Here is a 21706-nt window from a genome sequence, read left to right on the forward strand (position 1 = left end):
TGTAGACAAAGATATAAAACTTTCCTAAATTGGTGTATAATAACATGCAAAAATTGATCTAAAGAACAAAGAAATTTTAATTCTTTATTGATATAGTTTAATTTACAGTGTCATTATTAATATCAGTGTATAATTTTTATATCGTCAGCTAATTAAAATAAATGTAAATATATATATTTGAAAACAATTATTATAGAAGTAAATAATCGAATAACTCTCACTAATATGACATTTTAAAATTAATGATAATATAATTTATTTTTATACCATTAATATATTTAATTATATTTATTGTTACATTAAATACTCTCGTGACAAACTATTATTATATAATTGATGTCATAGTCAAATTTATTAATGACATAACAATAAACAAATAGACTGAGAATTGAATTTAAATATTTGTATATATGTTGGTGGTCGGATATAGAAAGATAATAAGAGTGGGATGGGGAGAAGTACGGTTGGAACGTTGCTGCTTTGGCTCTTCTTTGTACTGAGTATGAGACCAGATTTCAGAGCCAAAGCAAAAAAAGAACCACCTTCAGAAATTGAAATCGAGGCCAAATTAAAGCTCCTCAACAAGCCTGCGTTGAAAACTATTAAGGTTTGCAATCTCGTTATCCCTTTCTCAATTATTATTATAGAAATTTTACATTCCCTTTTAGCATATTTTCTTAACATTTTATTGAAACATTAAATTCAAAAAAGTCAATAATTGAAAATTATTTGATATATTTTTATTAAGAAATGTATTTTAAAACAGAATAATAATTCTAATTCCAAAATGAGTTTTATATTGTAAAAAATTGTTAAGATATATTGTATTAATTAAAAATAAAAGCAGAATAATACTCTTTACAAAAATTAGAATAATATTTTTCAAAATAAGTTAAATTTAAATTTAATCTAGTATTAGAGTTTATTCAATTTGAATGTTAAACTATCTATAAATATCTAATTTTATTAAACCAGAGTTGATACTCTTGGTGTATAGCTTATCGTCAAACGTTATTTTTTTTTTTCCCATTGTTATTTTTACATTTGATGACTGAAAATAACATTTATTTTATTTTCTAAATAAAAAAAATACTTAATAAACATTTCTGTCACAACTTCAATATTTGACTACTGTACAATCAATTTAAATTATACTAAATTATTTTTTCATAGATATAATTTTAAGTTTAATTTTCTTTAAAGTGCTAATCTCATTAAATTATAAATTTTTAAAAAATTATAAAAAATATATATCAACATCTATGTTATAAATATGAATGTTTTATTTAGAAAATACAACAATTAATAAGTGTAGTTTTGTTAACTTATAAAGTTTTATTTTTTACAAGGTCATTTATAAAAGTCAAAGAGGGTAGTTTTGTTAACTTATTTAAAAGTAATATTTTTTATTAAAAATATTTTTTATATTAAATATACAAAAAATATTAAATATTTTTTTAATAAAATCTCACCATTATGAATTATATAGACTTAGTCATAAAGGATGAAGATAGCAAAACTGCATTATTCAAAGGAATCCTGTATAAATATTATTTTTTTTGGTATAAAAAATTTTTCTAAAGCAAATATTACCATTGCTTAATATATAAGTGTAGTTATATTACATGCCTTATATAAATTCTGTGAACCTTTCTTAATTAATAAAAGCGCATATTTGATATCTTAAATGTAAATAATATTTAAAGTTTAGACATTAAGCTATTATATTTGGATACCCAATTTACAATACTATTTTTCTGCAGAGTGAAGATGGAGATATTATTGACTGCGTTGATATTTACAAACAACCTGCATTTGATCATCCTGCCTTAAAAAATCATACTATCAAGGTACATTGTTTAATTATTATTGGATATATTTTTAATCTGTCTTTATACTTCTTAAACTGAGTGAATTGCGCAGATGATACCAGATTTTTTTAGAGAATCCCAAAATTCAAGCTCAAAAAATGGTTCCCAGTCAAAGACATTTATACTTCAGACATGGCAGAAGAGTGGAAGTTGTCCAAAAGGAACTGTCCCTATTCGCAGAATTCTAAAGGAGGACTTACTTAGAGCTGCTTCTCTCGACCGCTTCGGACGGAAACCCCCAGCAGTATTTAAGAATTCAACAAATAGCTACAACCTTAATTTCCCCAACTTCAATGCCACCAATAAATTTATTCCTGAAAATCGATCGGTACATATCACAATTGATATTAATTTTATATCATTATGCTTTCAAGTTTCATCTGTAAAACTAACACGTTGCAATAATAATATGGTGATGTAATTAATCATGCAGGCAGCATATCTTGTGACAATGGGATACAATTATATAGGTGCAGAAGCAGATATTAACACTTGGACTCCAAAGGTGGACCTGCCAGATGATTTCACCACTGCTCAAATTTGGCTCAAGGCCAACAATGGTCCTGTATTTGAAAGCGTTGAAGCAGGCTGGACGGTTAGTTCACGTCACAAGACTTGCTACTTCCAATTCCAAGTTAACCATATGCACCAATAGCTAGCTTCTTAATTCTACGTAGTACCAGATACTATAAATATACAAACGTATGAAAAATGGTATATATCTATTATGGTTCAGGTGAATCCCAAGTTATACGGTGACATGGCCACTCGATTGTTTGCCTACTGGACTGTAAGTACTGAGTACTACATCTTAGTTGCATTTTGTAACCTCGGATTCTGAGGGTTTGGTTTCTTGATTTTGTGTGCAGAGGGATTCATACGAGTCAATAGGATGCTTTGATCTTACTTGCCCAGGGTTTGTGCAAGTACAACGAGTCTTAACGCTTGGTACTGCCATAACAGCTATCTCCTCCAAATTTGGCAGACAGTTTGACTTAAATGTTGGAATGTTCTGGGTAATAATAACTTGTATATTATTTATATAGAAAATCCTATTTATTGATTGATTTGTCTTGAACGCTAATAAAACATTTTATTTGTTTCAAGGAAAACCACACACTCTTTTGGTGGGCACTGTACATTTGCGAACGGAAAATTTTCCAAGATGATATATATATATATATATATATATATATATATATATATATATATATTTAACATACCTTACATATAACTTCACATATATATGGTCAACTCATGTATATATATATTTTTGTTTTTGTTAGGATGATGCAGGGAATTGGTGGCTTAGAGTAAACAAGGACATGCCGATAGGTTATTGGCCCGCGGAAATATTGGGCAATTTAAAACACAGTGCCATATTGGTTGAATGGGGTGGACAAGTATTTAGTACAAAGTTAAAGAAGGAAACCCCTCACACGGGAACTGGGATGGGAAGTGGTGATTTCGCAAATGGTCTAATGGGGGAAGCATGCTACATGAACAATGTGAGGATAAAGGATTATTCGCTTTCTCTTAAGTACCCTGAATTTGTGAGTGCAATGGCTGATGAACCCTATTGCTACAACTCCCTCAATGATGTTAAATATGGAGTGGAGCCTACATTTTATTTTGGAGGGCCAGGACGAAGGCCTCCCTATTGTCCTTGAACTTTCATTGTAAAATATGAACTGTAATGTGTTTCGTTTTGTTGGATGCTGAAATGCAAATCCACAAACTGTTAAAGAAAAGCATAAATGTCTGAGTCTGCATTTTGGACTAAACTGTTCCCCACCACTTTCTCTTATTGGAACTAAATGGCCAAGCCTTACCCATATCACACATGGAGTTTTCTTTTCAAAGGGATAATGCTTGTGAATGCAATCAATGCATATGTTATAATTGACAGAAACTAGGTATAAAATTAAAAACCAATTGAATACAAACACCATATGAGTCAATTTTAAATGCTATAATTGCACAAACAGCCTGATTAACTGAATTAAATACAGAAATATTTTAATTGCATTGCTCTTCCTCTATTTTTAAAGAGTATATACTTTATTTATTTATTTATTTTTGGCGTTTGTTTTAAGTCAAGAATTGTGTATAGAGTTTAAATTGAATGTTAAAATTACTTGGGCTTAATTTCACTTTTTTATTCTCTTAGTTTGAAATATATGTAATTTTAATATTTTTTTTCAGCTAATTAAGTTCCTTTATTTTTAAAATTGTAAAAAAAAATTCTCTCATCTTTTTTTCCTACCTAAAATTCTTAAATTCTAATTTTGTTCTAAAAAATTTTGCAAATTGAATTATTTACTATTCAAAATTAACCAACCAACATATACAATTTTATCCAAAATTTAAAAGATTTTATTTTCTCTTAAAACCTTAGTATTGTGTCTTGTAAAATCTTTTAAATTACATCAATTGTTCTTTAAGTTAATTTTATTACTTTTTAACTTTTAAAATATATTATGTTCTATTTTCACTACACACCCTCAAAATTTTGAATAAAAAATTAATGATTTCAAATAGAAGTAAATTAATTAAAAATAATTAAATTTGTACAATTTTAAAAATAGTAAAATATAACTAACTCAACAAAATTTTAAAGGACTATAAATTAAGCTAATTAATTTTAGTTTTGACATTTAAAGTATAAATTATTCATCACTATTGAATAAAATTATAAAATATTTAGCTTGAGCTCTTTCTGATTCTTAGCCAATATCTTAAAAATGTTCATCCCGTGTACTCTATAACTACTCCATTTGTTTTGGTATTCGCTTGTATTATCTGTCTCATATTATTATTATTATTATTATTATTATTATTATTATTATTATTATTATCATCTTTGTTATCATATAAATATCATTCTCACTGATAAGAGATATTTTTTTTAATCTAAATCAATTTAATCCATAATTATCTCCTTACTAAATTATTTGTTGAGAATTGTAGCTGGTTAATAGCAACAAAATACACAGAGATTTCTAACTATCCATGTGGTTATTAAAGTTTTAAAACATGTACATGTGCATAAAGTTGGTTTGGAATTTGCCTAATTTTAGCAAACATGGGTCACTCAAGAACAAGCTCGTTATAAAAGAGATTAATGCAGATGGGTTAAATATTTCGAAATTTTTTAGCATTTAAATTAAATTTTACTTTATTTGAACAAAATTAATTTTAGTAAAAGGATACATGTAATTTAGGGGGAATAATCGATTCAAAATAAGTAATTTAATAAAGAAAAATATAAAATAATATAAAAAATTCAAGGAAAATAATACAATTCAAAGGAAAAATATAAAATAAAAGTTTATTATATATTTGAAAATTGATTACTGTATATTAAATGTTACTTGATTTTTATGCATACACTTTGATTCCAGACGGCGACAAAACAATTAACAGCACGACTTCACCGACATCAAATTTTATTAAAATGGTGCAGAATAATATGCAAAATTTATTATTATAAATAGAGTAAAAACTATTATTTAATTTAACCTAAATATGTTTTTTATAATTATTTGTTATGTAGTCATATTGTAAAAATATGATTATATAATTCGTATTACAAGTCAAACTGGTTAATGAAATAACCAAATATATAAATAGGTGTAACCTTGAAAAAAATTAAAAATGCAAACGGACAAACTTTATAATAAATACATAAGTAAATGACGCTCCTTAATTTTGATAAGTTATATGCATGAATTTATCCTTATTTATTGAGGGACAAATGGAGAGAGGTGTCAAAGTTCGATGGGGAAAAGAAAGGTTGCAATGTTGCTGCTTTGGGTCTTGTTTGCTTTGTGTATCAGACTACCCTTCAACGTTGAAGCAAAAACATCATCGTCTTTAGAAAAAGAAATCGAAGCCAAACTGAGGCTCCTCAACAAGCCTGCTGTCAAAACCATTAAGGTTTGCAATTTCATGTCCCTCTTCCCATACTCAAAAATCAACAAAGAATGAATATGTGACCATTATTGAAAAGAGGGTTATATTCCAAATCTTAAAAAAAAAATGTGAAAGAGAACTTATTGACTAATAACACGTTACAAATAAGCTTTCTTTCTTCTCCTACCTCAACCCTAATTACTTAATTAGTATTATTTTCAAATTCCGTTTTGAAAACAGTTTTCTTAATTTTCAAAACCAACAAGTTAGTTACATCTTCATAATCATTGTCATGGAAAATTTTCAAAATAAAAACTAATTAAAAAAAAGTATTTAATGCAAGAAAAATATTAAATTCATTTTTAACAATTAAAATTAAAATACAAAAAATAAATATCAAGTAAATAGAATAACCTACAACAAAATTAAAATTAAAATTCGTTTTTAACATTGTGTTTGTCAGTATTTGAAAATTTTGATTCACCAAAATATATTTTGAGGGCTTCATTTATTAAATAATACTTAAATAAACAACTTTTAAAAATGAAAAATATAAAAAAAATTGCTTAAAATCTAAATGTGAATAAATAATGAACTATAAAAAAATAATAACTAGTGTGTAGAATTTATATGATTTATTGATTGATCGTGGGTAACTGCTAATGCTTAAAAATAATTTAAATTAGTTAGAAAATTAATTCTTTAATTAGTATTATTAATTGGATAAATAAGACTTAGAATCAGAAATAAATAATTCATTTCTAAAAAAATATTTATGAGCATTTTATACATTAATTAGATACTTTTGTATATTTATTGAAGGTATCTATTAATTTTTAAAAATTATATAAAAATATATGGAATATATAATTTTAAAATTTTAAAAATAATTATAAATGTTTTAAATTATCGTTTTGCATATATTATTGTTTTGAGTTTTTTTTTTTTCAGAGTGAAGATGGGGATATTATTGATTGCGTGGATATCTACAAGCAACCTGCTTTTGACCATCCTGCCTTAAGAAACCACACTATCAAGGTATGTTGTGCTATCATTTTTAGGGTGCAACTATTATTATTTATACACCTTTTTTTCTTACATTTACTTTCTATTTTTTGCATCATATTATTATATTTCTTTCTTTTTCTTTTTTTATCTATCTCTTCCCTCCACCTATTTAACTCTCATCTCATGGATATTTAAGCTATATTTAGATATGAATTTAAAAATGAAGGAGAAGAAAAAAAAGAAATTAAGAAAAGTTAATCTTTATTTGTAAGTTATTTAATTAAAAGTAAAAGGTTTTAAGAATTTTTATAAACTCTTTAATACCTTTCTAACACTAATTTTTTTTTTGAGTTTTCATAATTTAGAGAGTTTTTTCTTTATTTTACTTTTTCGTACTCTTCTACGCTTGAAATTTTAATTTTTTAAATATTAATTTTTAAGTGATAATTTTTTTAAAAAATTATAAAAAATAAAAATTTTAATTTTAAAATATAAATTTTAAATAATTTTAAAATTATTAATTTTTAGAGAAAAAATATTTATTTTTTTAGCAAATGAGTTTTTAGTAAAAAGTTGAATAATTTAGAAAATTAACTTTATGCTCTAAAAGACCCCACGCTTTATTTTAACTGATAAATTACAAATTAATCCCACACTAATCATATCATCACCCTAATAAATTGACTTCATCTTAATATTCCAAAAGCTGATAAAGAAAATCCTGACACTCCAAACACATTAAACTCTATATATAAATTACCCAATTAAAATTATAAATTAACTTACTTTTAAACCTTTCACCATTTTATTCTTAAAATCATTATTTTTTATTTTGAAAGTGTTGACACTATTATAAATAACATCAAGTTTAATACCATTTAATTTACTTTTGTCGTTAGACACATGGACATCGTCCAGAATAACGATAAATTTCTGAAACTCAAGAGTAATACTTTTTATTACGGCAAAAAGGAAAAACAGTATGAATGATGGTGGTTTATGAACTGCGCAGATGATGCCCGATTTTCTGCTGGAATCCCGAAATTCGAGCAGCAATGATGGATCGGATTCAATGATATTTCAGACATGGCAGAAGAGTGGAAGTTGTCGGAAAGGAACTGTCCCCATTCGAAGAATTCTAAAGGAAGACTTACTCAGAGCTGCTTCTCTTGACCGCTTCGGGCAGAAACCCCCTGCAGTTTTTAAGAATTCAACAATTGGCTTCAACCTTAATTTCTCAGACCTCAACGCCGGAAGTGCATTTATTCCAGAAAATCGCTCGGTATTAATATTATTAATTTATACATTTAATGTAAAGAATTAAATGGACGCGTGAATGGTAATATTTTATTTTGCTTAGCTAATTTAATATGTAATAATAGAACCAATGGTGTCTGATATGGTGATGCAGTCATCGTATCTAGTGACATTGGGGTACAACTACATTGGTGCACAAGCAGACATCAACATTTGGAATCCAAAGGTTGAAATGACAGACGAATTCACCACTGCTCAAATATGGCTTAAGGCCGGCAACGGTCCTGATTTTGAAAGCGTCGAATCGGGGTGGATGGTTGGTTCATGTCACAACACTTGCTACATCCAATTCCCAATTAACCATATAAAATAATTTAATTTTGTTATATGATTGGTGCATGATCAAGTATACATTGATTGTGATTTTCAGTATATTTCAAACGTGATTTTTAATGATTATTATGTATGATGTAGGTGAATCCAAAGTTATATCGTGACAGAGCTACCCGGTTTTTCGCCTACTGGACTGTAAGTAGTTAAATATTGAAAGATAAGTGATTATTTTGTTTGTTGATATTCTTAAATCTTAGTTGCTTTTGTGTAACCTCAAATTCCAAGGGGGGAAATCAAGCATTGGATTTTGGTTTCTTGATTTTGTGTTTCAGAGGGATTCATACAAGTCAACGGGTTGCTTTGATCTTACTTGCGCTGGGTTTGTGCAAACAGGCCAGGTAGCGCTTGGGGCTACCATAGGTCCTCTGTCGTCCGACTTTGGTCCACAGTATGATCTCAACGTTGGGTTGTTCCTGGTAATGATTACAATTACATGCTTTTTTATGTTCATGTGATATTGAATTGCCTTAAACATTAATAAAAACATTACGTAACTAGTAAGGAAAACAATACAAATTTTTAGGTGTGTGTGTATGTATGACCTATCTTACACAACTTTACATTTATACGTCAAACGTTTGATTTGATTCCCCGTATGGTTATGTCAACTAACGTAGTTATTTGTTTTTATAGGATGCAGATGCAGGAAATTGGTATCTTAAAATAAAGAACAACGTGCCTGTTGGTTATTGGCCTGCGGAAATATTGGGGTCTTTAAGGCACAGTGCCACATTGGTTGAATGGGGTGGACAAGTATCAAGTGCAAAGATAAAAAAGGAAAAACCTCACACAGCAACAGGGATGGGTAGTGGAGATTTCGCAAATGGACGATATGGGCACGCAAGCTACATGCGCAATGTGAGAATTAAGGATTATTCACTTTCTCTTAAGTATCCTGAAAATGTGAATGCAGTGGCTGAAGAACCCTACTGTTACAGCTCCCTCAATGATGTTAAATATGGAGTGGAGCCTACATTTTATTTTGGAGGGCCCGGACGAAGACCACCCTATTGTCCTTGACTTTCCAATTCTATTGTAAATTTTGTATTTATGTGGTTGTTTCGTCTAAATGCGATTGACATATAATAAAAATGCATAAATGTAATGGACTCGACTGTTTCCCATAATTAATTTCTCTTCTTTGGAGCCAAACGTCTAAAGCCCAAGTAACAGCTGTGAGACCTGAAATTTCATCTGAGATGTCCTTTGAAAAATGTCATGGCAACCCACAAATTTTGAATGTTTGTGGGTGCATAGATTGTTCCGATATCTTAAGTTACTCCAATGCGGCATCATATTCTATGTTGAATTCAACAGATATTGACAGCCACTAGGCACCAAGGCCACTTGAAAGTGAGCCAATTGATTATATATGCTTTAACTATACAAATGACTTGGAAAAATAAATGGTCTATATTTTTTGGTGGGGACGAGAAGGTTCAAAATATATGGTCTATACAAAAGGAAATATAAATTAATAAATAAAAAGAGTAAATTATAAGTCCATCTAAAAGCATTTCAAATAAATTGTTTTTCCTCTTTTTCCTAATAAAATTCACTCTTTTCTCCGAGAGATAAAATGTCCTACACTTTAATCCATTTTAATATAAATAAACCTCACATCAACGTGAAAAACTATGAACAAGCCTTTGGATGTCAGTTTTCCTCTCTTTGCAACTTAGTGTCACGTAACAAATTTTTAAACACATCACAGCTTAAAACCTTGTACAAGATAAAACCATCAAACACCCTTATTATTAGTTTAAGGATGTTATCCAAAATTATCTTTTTATTTTTAAAATCTCAAAATGGACAGTACAAATTTAAAGCTAACTGTTGATGACATTAAAGATTTATATGACTTAAAATAAAATTAAAGTATAACATATTAATCTCTTAAACAAAGTGAATATAATTTTTTAAAATTGAAGAAAAAAGGTGCAGTGGGTTATGGATCTCATAAAAGAGAGTATGGTTCAGCCAAATAAACCATCTAGAGAGTTTTGCGTTGCTGTGAATGATTAGTTTAAAATGAACGAAATAACATTATGGTTGAGAGTACTGGGAGATTTCTCCTCGAGTGAGCTGCTCCGGTCTTTAAATCCCGAATCCCATGCTTCTACTGGAGTAGAATCAACGTGTGATTAAAGAGACGCAATTACGTATTTCAAGAAACAGAAGGAAAGGTCAAATAATTTTTGGAATGGCGTGCATGCGTCCCCACGTAAAGAAAATGTTAAAATATTTATCATATGCAAGTTGAGAGGAGTGATATATCCGGTGGCTGATCAATTACAACAAATTATCAATTAGAATAACATCTAACATGTATTACAATCACTAGTGTTGTCTTCCAGCAAGTAATACAATACATTATACATAGTGGTCAAAAACCTCCTCCCGAGCACAGAGGGAGCAGAGCACCCACTCTGTCATAAATCAATAAGAAACAAGTAATTGTGAAGACAACATACAATTAACATTACATTTCGACCAGTTTTGATATGCCATATGTAGCTACATACCAATGTGCTGTAACAAGGTCAAAACCAAAACCAAAAAGTATAAAATACAACAGGCAGTTACATGAAGCCATACTCCCAGGAAGTAAGGAACTAGCAGTTACCTACTGGAACGATCCTTGTCAACAAACATCATTAGATTGAGTCATACTGTTTTCTCTCTTCTTGAATTGATTGAAAAATTCTAGCTGCTGATGCAGTAGCAGATCTTCGGTTATGTGGTACAACTTTGATTACCCGAGTTTGCTGTCCGGTTTCAAGAGACTGGGGAGCAGACTCTGGTTCAGCTGGAACCATAGGGAAAAGGGGAAGTACATCTCTTTCTTCAGCACTTTGCCCTGTGTTGGTACCTTGCGCCATTTCACTGGGACTGCTAGCTGTACTCCCCTGTAACTCAAACTCCTTAGATGTCTTATGTTTCATAACATGTGATACTGCTCCATTTCTCTGAAGTGGTAAATTACATGAGCTTTGATTATTTGTATTAAGATTGGCTTCCCCTCCAGGTAAATGACCATTTTGCCCCTGCGAACCTAGTGCAGAGAACTGGTTCACCTGTTCAACAGCAGATTCTGACATTGCTGCATTCATAGCTGGCATGCCATATGGAGGGAAGTAAGCATGACTGCCGGGAGGAGTGTCTGGTGGAGCCCCAATTCCTTGATGAGAAGCTGGGACTCCATACGCAGGATTCATAAAAGTACCACCAAGAGGAGTAGGCCCAAAAGGCCCACATCCTCCACAAACTGTTCCTGTGAATCCGGGCCCAGGATATGGCTTGTAGACGAGCCCTTCAGAAGGAGTCATAACGGGAATTAACCACTGATGCCCAGGTGACTGATGGAAACACCAGGGACCCATTCCACTATCAGCAGCACCAACATTTGCCTGGGGTGCATTTCCAGGAAAGCGGGTGTAATTTGAAAGGTGGCTACCATTTTTCACTGATGAAAGAGATGTTTTACCAACTGCATTCTCTGCAGAACATTCCATTTTATGATTTAGCTTTTCAGAATCATCTTTGTGCTTAATATTTTGTTGCTGAGGTTTTACAACATATTCCAGTGTGAGTTTTTTGGGAGTAGCTCCCTTTGGGGGAGACTTTCCCAGGAAAGCACCATCTTCAAGCAAAATATCTGGTGATCCAGCAATCAGCTGTTGGACCTGCTTAAATAAAAGGAATTACTCTGTACGAACAGACAATGTGTGTGTGTGTGTGTGCAAGAAAAGCTAACATGCTTTCCAATTTGGACTAGCACAAGCTGCTGAACAGTGTCACAGATAGTTTACCTTTATCAGTCTATGCAACTCAAAAACTTGAACAGCAAACACTCTCTGTTGACTGTAGAGAGGAACAAGAGTTGGATCAAGAAAATTGCACAATACTTATCCAATGAGGCCTTGAGATGTATAATCAAAATAAAACGGAAAATGAAGCATTTGGAACAATATATGATCATTTTGGAAGCACTGATATGTATAAAACACTAACTAACAACATCAAAGTATCTCCAATCAGCAGGTAACTGGTGACAATGAATATCTTCCAGTCTACAATTGATATATATTATATCTTCATAGAAATCCAAACATGATTCTTTCAGGAGGATTGAATGTAAATTAACAAGACATAAATCTGATAACCACACCTGCATCATAAAGATAACATGCCTAATCTTTGGTCATAAGACTTTCTCGTGTGGTTTAAAATAGTAAAAAACTTGTATATAAGACCAATTAAATTAACTGATTGCAGAAAATATATATAATTCAAGAGAAATATTTGCACAATTTCATTGTCCTTCTTCAGAATAAAGACCAGACACCAGGGAACATTGGGGCATACAACCAATTTTGGGGACATTAATATTCTGCATTCACAGTAATTCAACCACTCCAGAAAAATTTGTAAAACTGTATTCTTCTTTCTGGGGTCTTGAGCTGGGAGCAAGCACATATATATCAAAATCAAACAAGAATATCTATATGATAAGAAATCTGGTGGAGCTAAAGATGGCAGGAATCAGAACACCTCAACTAACTAACTGTGTATTATAAAAGAAAATCCCAACCCAAAATGTCTTAAGCAGAAAACAAAGACACTAGATAAGTTGGAGAAAAGGTGGGGGACAAAATCCCCTTATCATCATAACATCCATTGAGGACACATCATATACTCTCCAAGTGTTCCTACCATACATCCAGATCCAGGGTCATCCTGCATTACTTGGTTCCCTTCTTAGTTCAAGTCCATCAGTGCAGTGTAAAGAAACTTGCCCCGGTGCTGACATGGAGAACCAAGTAAGAGGAAACCAAGACAGGAATATATCCAAAATCCAGTTGCTAGAAGACAGTGAATCATGAGATGATATGCTGTCACAAGGGTCCCCTCCAACATAATATAATATTAAGACTGCTCACCACCCTGTTGTAACCAGTACCCACCATTAAAACAATGTCAAGGACTTTGAATGTACAAACCAAAAAAAAAAACCAATTTCGAAGGGACCCCAGGACTATCAATTTTTCTTTCTTCAATGCCACATGTACAACTCCTTAATTGAAATGAAAGTATCTAGCCCATCTGCCTAGTATGTATAATTAAGGATGCAAGAAATATGCTTTACATCTAATAACAAACATAGGGAAAAAACAGACATCAGTAAGGAGCAGTTTCCTGAAATTCAAGTTTTCTGGTCCTACATTTCTTGTCTTTACATATTCTAGCTAATCAAACATGGAGGTAAAAATAAGAAAGAAGGTAAGAGGATATCCCATCATTCCAACATACTAAGGACAATCAAATCAGTGGACATATCAAGCATCTACCACAGATAGTACCTTTGTGTATTCTAAATATTTAGGGTTGTCCATGAAAACAAATTAAGGATTTTTCATGACAAAATTATAATATTTGCAAAACTCAACAATGAAGATACTGTCAGGTCCGAGAAATTAAACAAGTTCACAATTTATACATCAGAAAAAGATTTCACAAGATAATACTTCGCATTTAAGACCACTATAGGAAATACCGATGTTATTGACATGTAACATGACTTACTTGGCAATTGCTCTTCTAGCTTTCCAGAAATGTTTTTGACCTATTATTCCAACGACATCATCTGGAGAAATTTTCATGATTGACAAATTTTCTACCCTGGAGATCTTGGAAACACTATCACTTTTGTTTAAATTTACCCTCCCTGTTGGACTGTCATTCCTGGTATCATGACGCTCAGTGTCATTGATTGCCTCAGCTGGACTGGTTTGGTTCACTGTAGGTGCATTTCCCTTATCTGTCTCCCTAGTAGACTCAACAAGACAACCACCATATCCAATGTCATTGGGTTGGATCCCCACTCCACTGTCCCGCCGTAAGCAAGTATCATTTTGACGTAATCTGTTAAGTTTTGATACACGACAATCTTGAAATTCTTGATTTGGAGTTACCTTCGCTTGCCTTACCGAGGTGTCAATATTTTCTCCAGTTGATATGTTTCTGATGGGTATTAATGGTTGCTCCTTACTTGTACTTGCTTGTGGAAGACCATCAGTTTCACTCCTCACATCTTTTCTCACGTTGACATGCAAGGAGCTAAATTGCTTTGGATCCCTTTCAGAATCACTTTGCCCTGCTACTGAACAACCAAAAAACCTAGAGCCTGTTGGAGGGAGTTCTTTCCCATCAAAACTCTCAACACTTTTATCATTAGATTGACCATTCCTCGAATGAATGAATACAGGAACCCTAAAGTCATCTTCATCTACCTTCTTTCTCTGTTCAAGTTGTACCAACGAAGCATTCAAATTCCCCCCTTCCAATTGGCGAGAAATACATTTTTCAGATCGACGAATAGGTTTTTGTTGGGGTAAATGAAGAGGAAAGACATAATTTCTCTCAGGGACAGTACCCTGCAAATATGTTAACCACTTAATCCAGACTTTCAAAAAGACAAAAACAACTATCTCTTACAGTTGCACATGCACACAGTTACACAATATCAGAATACGACCAACTATTAGTCAGAACATAAAAAACAAATAGAATCACTAATTGCCAAATTAAACTGTTCTTATACTGAAAGAAACCAAACAAAAATCATAGCAATAAGAATTAGGATTATAAGCAAAGCCACAGTCACAGGATCTAAAAATTACCTGGCTTGAAGATGCTGGTGGTGCTGTACTACTAGAAGTATTTGGGTTGAGTGGCAGAACACCAGAATTGAACCTTTGAGAGGGAATACTAAAGTGCTCATAGAGGGCCATCTTATTCCTAGGTGGTGCTCTTGGGCCTCCCTTCTCCGTATCATTCACATGGAGTCTAGGGAACATTGGCCCCATCACCTTCTCATCATCCTTCCCTCTCTTCATGCTATTCTTCCGAATAATATCACAAAACACCCCCTTTCTTTTTCTCTTATGTTAGATTGCAAACCCGCAACCAAGGCATAACATAATCCCCTAATCTAATCCACACCCCCAAATCAATCCCACCAACACAACAAAATCAAATCTCGTGAAACCCCCAAGCAAACGATTGGCTATGCAAATACCGAACTTCAATTACAACTGTCGAATTTACCCACTCTCTCCATGTGATCCAAATCTCAACTGTCCTCAATTGGCTACCTAAAATACACGCTCAATATAGCTTACAGTTACAATAACTAAGAGCAGTTGCCAAAATCCAAACCCAGAGAAAGGGAAAGAATAGTATGTAAATAAAATTCACAGAGATATCGTAGTTTCCAAATCAAAATAGAGGTTGTGATGGTGAGTACAGTGGATTTCGTAATAGAAAATATAGGGACAGTAGTGAAGAGGAGCGGGTCAGAGCAATAGTACTTGATGTGAGAAAACACAGAGGAAAATGGTAGAAAACCCGAGAAATTCGGAGCCAAAAGGGGTGATGTTGGGAGGGGACAAGGGAGAGGGAACAAATTCAAGAAGAGAGAGAGAAAAAGCTGTAAGAAGAGATAAGGTGATGTGAGAGACAGAGTTGTGTTTAGGGATTCCTCAGAGAAGAGAAGAAGGGAATGGAAGTAAGGATCATCATTTTACAGAAGAGAACCCCGAAAAAGTGCATACTTTGTGGGGCCCTTTGGATAGAACTAGAAGCTCCTTCCTGCCCTCAATTTTTTAATTGGATTTTCTTGTCCTAATCTACTCTTTCCTTTTCCTTCTGGATAACTTCATTGTGTTTTTTGGCTACTTACTTTATAATATGACACTTTTCTACTTTTCTTTTTCTTTTTCTACTCTTCATTCTTTATAGTATGAAAGATCATCCAACAACTCACCTCCTCCAAATTAGGGAATTATTTTCCCTTTAGCAGCAATCTCACATCTAATCAATATTCTTTTCGTTTCTTATTGCCTAATCTTTTTTCCGGTTATGGTTCATGCCCATTCTTTTCTACAATGTTTGATATACACATGTAACATTATAAATATTATTTTTAAACAATATGTGAATTGTTTCATTATATGTTTATAAATTCCTGTGGGCCAAATCAGGAGAAAAAAGAAGTTTGGCTGTGCATCCAAAAATTCTGTGTTAGTGGAATGCTCTCCTAAACCAAGTAGAACAGGCCTGATGATAGTGCGCAACGTTGAATCATTGGCGACAAACGAAAAGTTAATGTAATAACGCATTTTTTATATGTGTATTAAGATATTAAAAAATATTTTTTATTAAAATTAAAATATGTGTCTTTAAATACATAGAAGTAGAACAGAAGACTCACTCAATTCAATTTAACTTTAGTTGAGTAATTATTTATTTAGTAAAGTATATGTATACGGAATTTTCTGTAAAAAAAAAAATGATTGGAGCATTTTGTAAGTCCATGTGTTGGGCTGTGATTGTTGCACGTAATTCTGAGTGGGTCCATGGGGGATCTTAAAATGACAGGGTGCGAAAAGCACCAAATACACCAAATAAAGCAGATTCGATGAAATCCGCAATGGTCACTGATATGTTATCTGTTCTGTACCCAACAGAAGCAAAAGATGGCAGAAGTGCCCAATATGCGCACCCAAAAAACCCATACTTATTTTCAGTTTGAAAAACACATTTCATGTAAATGTTTATAAACACTCATACTGAATAATTTCAAGTCACTATTCATGTAAATCAGACATTGTTCTCTTTCCTTCAAATTTTAAAATCTAAATTAAATATGTGAAACAAACTTCTCTACTAATGAGAACAATTAACATCGGACACGGTAATAGGTTAGTTTAAAAAATTTATTTAGTTTTTTTTTAAAAAAAATATTACTGACAAAAATAAGTAATCAAATGCACAAAACATGCAAAAAAGGAAAAAAAAAAACTCTTATGAAGTCAAAGAATTAAAAGCACATACTAACTAAAGGGGCTAGGTGATATATTTATTTTCAAATATTAAAAATTTTGAAATAATATTGAAGGGTCAGTCTGAAACTATTCCAGTGCTTAACTGCCCGTTAAATGTTATTATCGATATTCCAAATCTAAACTTCTTCATTGCCTAAACATAGTTTTCTTTAATATTTCAAGAACCAGTTTGCATTGACTCTAGGCCAAAGTTAAGAAGTAAGAACTATATGCATATATATCAAGTTCTTATTTAATACGTACTTTACGTTTACTAAAACGTAAAGTTTACTCTCCTTTTCAAAAACACTAGAGATATAAGGGAGATCTAAGTAAAAAATGCAAATGTAGTAAGCAATTAGCATAAGAGTATCCGAATAGCAATCAGTCCAAATGGCCCAAAGTTTTTTTACATGGTCTGGCCCATCTCTAATGGACCGGTACTTCACATTGAGCAGATGTTGATTAGAGAGAGAGCCTCCTTTTTGAACAAAAATAAAAAAAGAGCCAGTGCCTCATTTTGTTCCAAGAACCCAATTCCAAGACTGCTTCTTTTTCTTGCTTCGGTCCACCGTAAAAAATAATAATATCTACAGTACTATTGTTGAAATTAAATATGAATAAAATCTACATTTGCTAATTTTGAAGCATTGGATAGTCAACCCTTTTTTCAATTTTCAATTCGTCAAAATTTCGTATAAAAATTCGGACCAAATATTAGGTTAATAAGTAAGATGATAATGGCACAAATCCCCACCTCAGCCCACCTTTTATAGCGCAAATGCAAACAAAAAGTCTAATTTCAGAGTTCTAAGGCTAATCACCGTTTACTGTGACTGATAAAAATAAATCACGAGAGTGAGGGATAAAAGAAAGATAGAGAATCTTTAATGGTAAAAGAATGAATCAGAGGGATCCGACATTGAATTCAGAGGATTTGACTTGGCCACACCGCCAGGCAACTTTCGTGAGCTCTGATCAAACTAAAAAATGGCAGACATGCTTTTGTCTTGTCACCATTTCCACATCCCAGAAAAAATCAAAGTAACCCAAGTCTCCAAGGCCCCACAACCACATTCCCCTTCATGCACGAACCTTAGCAAAGACGCAGACATGGGAAATTGTACGTTGGTCTCCACTTTTTTAGTATAAAGTAAGTGCATATAACATGTTTGTCTCGCATCAAAAATGATTTTTAACTGCTATGTAGATGTAGTGCATATTTAGAAATAAGTTATTAATAACTTTAAATTAAACGTAAATTAATAAATATTTCAACATAAATCAAGCACTCATGCGTCTTTATTTTAAAAATTAGACGTCCATTCATACAAATTTTACGTAAATTCAAACACACTAAACAGGTAGACGATATAAATAAAAATAAATAAAGATATAATTAACGATATTATAAAAAAGAGAAAAATAAAAGAAAGAGAACCCAAAAAAATGAATATAGGATAGTATGAAATAATCTTATTTTATTTTATTTTTTGTATATATATATATATATATATATATATATATATATATATATATATACAGCATTTGTTGAAAATATAAATCTCTCCTATTTGCTTAAAACAAACGATGACCTTGTGCTATATATTCCTATCTGAATTTGAACAATACAGAAGTACTGAATTATACAGGATCAAATGGGAAAAATGTGAACTAATTCTTCTCTTGGCACTTCTAGAATCCCTTAACTTATAACATTTTTTATTCTGTCCATTTGGCTCAACACTTGCGCGGCTATAATCAACCAATTAACTAAGGATAGCTACTTGGCGCAGATTCACGTATCTCATGATAGTAAAAAGGCCTCAACAATATTATAAGGAAATCCATAGTCAAAATCCAACAACAAATCCATTGCTTTATGACCTTCATGTTCTGCCACACAATCGTTAACGTTGTCCACTGCAAAGGAAGACAAATCTGACATGCTTGAACCACCTTGAGACAATGACACCATGGAATTATTACTCCATTCAGCACCAGTTTCTGAGACTATGGTAGAGCTTTGATTTTGTGAAGCATGAAAATATGAAATTTGAGTCTCTTCATTTTGAGTTTGAGTGTCATCGTCAGCTATCGTTTTGAAGCTAACTTTTCCAGCCATTAGCTTCTTCTTTAGTTTCGTGTTCCAATAGTTTTTGATATTGTTGTCTGTTCTGCCAGGAAGCTGAGAGGCTATGGTAGACCATCTGGAGAACAACACAAATTTCACGATGAAAATTCCATATTTAGTTTAACCAAAACGCAAAAGGTGTGCACCTATAAGTATAACAATTAACAATCAATAGCTTATCCGAAAATTAAAGTAATAAAGTTTTGAATTAGAATAACTACAAAATATATATATATATATATATATATATATATATTTACCTGCTTCCCATTTGACTGTAGAGGGTGCAAATGATGTGGTCTTCCTCTTCAGTGAAGCCTCCATGTTTGATGTCTGGCCTAAGGTAATTTAGCCACCGAAGACGGCAGCTTTTACCACACCGCCTAAGGCCTGCAATATAATATACATGAGGACCTGAAGTTTTTTCCTAACGAAACAAAAGGGGCAAAATTAAAGCATATAGATAATGATTTACTGATTTCACAACATTATATCATAACAGTGAAACGCATATGTGTGTATGACGAACAAGAAGAAAAAGTATTCCTTCCTCAAGCATGTGTCCCTCTCAAAGTTGAATAAACTAAATGAATAGTCGTGTTTATCTGAGCTCCTATAGAGTATTAAAAATAAAAATACTTATTCATGAAAATGGGTATCCGTGGGGGAAAATATATAATCATACCAGCTTTTTTGGGCAATGCAATCCAATTCCCCCCGGTGCCATGAATCTCTACATACCCTTTGAGGGTAGCGTCTTCTTCAGGAGACCAAGGCCCTCTCTTAACATTTGCTTTGTCACAACAAGGAGCTCTTCCCATGGCACGCGCTAGGGACTTGTGCTGAGCTAAACACAGGACAATAACCTTCGAGCGTCCGATGAAGGTTTTATAAAGTTGGTGGAATCGCTACAGTAACTTCCAAGATATTGACTTCTTATTTTTGTATCATTCTATTGTTTATAACAATAATGATAATCCATCTCAAAATTCTCGATCATGAAAATTTTTCACATTTTTTATTTTTAAAATATTATAAAAAATTAAATAATACTACTTCTAGTGTTTTTATAAGAAAGAAAATAGAGTAATTTTTTAAACAAATATTGTTAAATTTTTTTATTTTTTTTAGTAATATCATTAAATATATAAATTACTAACTACACCATTTAATATTATAGATATTTTTAAAATAAAATTTATATTTATAAAAAATAATTAAATTAATTATTTTTCTTGATCCTAATAATTTAGTCTTTTATTTATTATAAAAAGAACCAAAAGTAACATAACTATATTCTATGTTATTTTATAGCAAAACCAATTATCTCTCTATTGTGATTATATATATATACTTTTTATTGAGCGCTGTAACATAAACATTAAAATGGGATGGGGGATTTCTCACCCATTTTCTACTTTTAGACACCATTTTTTTTTTAACCTTCAAGTAGGCATATATAGAGCATTTGGTGCCATACCCAATCATTATAAACCAAAAAAAAGCCCGAAAGTTTAAAGATTTAAAGCAACCTTATTTGGCTAAAGCATTAGCAAAAGGATTCAATTCTCTAAAAACATGGAGTACATCTTTACAATTCCACTTCTTCTCTTAAGAAATCAATTGTATTCAGGAATAACAGTTTAATTTCCTTGGCCTACTTTGGTCATTATTCACCGAGTTCACAGTTTAAAAAAACACTTTCAATGATAATGTTAATTTAAAACTCCACAACAACAGAAGAGTATCCGGGCCAAGAGCATATACAGTCTACACAACAAAAAACCACCAACAGCTTTAGAAAAATAGCCCAAGACCAAGATTTTCTGACAACATAAACGATCATACTTTATTAAAGCATATCTTTAATACATGAAAGGATCCTTTGCGTTGACAAAACACAAAGGATACTTTTCAGGTCAATCACCAAATTTTGGTCAAGTTTCCCCACCCAAAAGTGAAACACGGATGTTTCATTTAGTTATCCAAGCGACTCATATGCGAGTCTTAATTTCTAAATAACAATATTTTTAAAAATTAATTCAATTTTTTAAGTTATTTTTTTATTGTATTGCATATTTGTTCTTGTATTAGCTATTTCCTTTTTTTCATTTAATTTTAAATTTTAATTTTAAATACTTTATTTTTTAATTTTAAAAATTCTCTCTTTAACTTAATATGATTTAATGTAAATTATTTTTACCGGCATACGAACCTAATCATTATGATATTGTCTTCCA

The 21706-nt window shown here is 31.7% G+C and overlaps 4 protein-coding genes across 5 annotated transcripts; 2 read left to right on the plus strand and 2 right to left on the minus strand.

Moving 5' to 3' along the window:
- Nucleotides 1–448: 448 nt before the first annotated feature.
- On the plus strand, nucleotides 449–3541 carry LOC113865947. The gene is made up of 7 exons (XM_027500775.1): nucleotides 449–607; nucleotides 1764–1850; nucleotides 1924–2199; nucleotides 2305–2466; nucleotides 2608–2661; nucleotides 2741–2887; nucleotides 3158–3541. Exons 1-7 carry the CDS (start codon nucleotides 449–451, stop codon nucleotides 3539–3541), a joined length of 1269 nt encoding a protein of 422 aa, XP_027356576.1.
- A 2110-nt stretch (nucleotides 3542–5651) lies between these two features.
- On the plus strand, nucleotides 5652–9464 carry LOC113865940. Its single transcript, XM_027500768.1, has 7 exons — nucleotides 5652–5810; nucleotides 6738–6824; nucleotides 7807–8076; nucleotides 8206–8367; nucleotides 8526–8579; nucleotides 8717–8860; nucleotides 9078–9464. Exons 1-7 carry the CDS (start codon nucleotides 5652–5654, stop codon nucleotides 9462–9464), a joined length of 1263 nt encoding a protein of 420 aa, XP_027356569.1.
- A 1208-nt stretch (nucleotides 9465–10672) lies between these two features.
- Nucleotides 10673–16209, minus strand: LOC113864955 (protein EARLY FLOWERING 3-like). 2 transcript variants are annotated; one of them, XM_027499224.1, is made up of 4 exons: nucleotides 15128–16209; nucleotides 14031–14881; nucleotides 12257–12308; nucleotides 10673–12130 (listed from the first exon to the last, which is right to left on the minus strand). In XM_027499224.1, exons 1-4 carry the CDS (start codon nucleotides 15341–15343, stop codon nucleotides 11102–11104), a joined length of 2148 nt encoding a protein of 715 aa, XP_027355025.1. In that variant the 5' UTR covers nucleotides 15344–16209; the 3' UTR covers nucleotides 10673–11101. The 2 variants fall into 2 exon arrangements, with proteins under 2 accessions (XP_027355025.1, XP_027355026.1); XM_027499225.1 differs by having other exon boundaries at nucleotides 10719–12130; nucleotides 14031–14746; nucleotides 15128–16019.
- Nucleotides 16210–19139: 2930 nt separating this feature from the next.
- LOC113866251 (transcription factor RAX3-like) lies at nucleotides 19140–20287 on the minus strand. Its single transcript, XM_027501130.1, has 3 exons — nucleotides 20152–20287; nucleotides 19727–19856; nucleotides 19140–19542 (listed from the first exon to the last, which is right to left on the minus strand). Exons 1-3 carry the CDS (start codon nucleotides 20285–20287, stop codon nucleotides 19140–19142), a joined length of 669 nt encoding a protein of 222 aa, XP_027356931.1.
- Nucleotides 20288–21706: the final 1419 nt, after the last annotated feature.

Source organism: Abrus precatorius, unplaced genomic scaffold (assembly GCF_003935025.1).
Source record: "Abrus precatorius isolate BTA unplaced genomic scaffold, Abrus_2018 Scaffold4, whole genome shotgun sequence".
In the NCBI taxonomy this organism is placed as follows: domain Eukaryota; kingdom Viridiplantae; phylum Streptophyta; class Magnoliopsida; order Fabales; family Fabaceae; genus Abrus; species Abrus precatorius.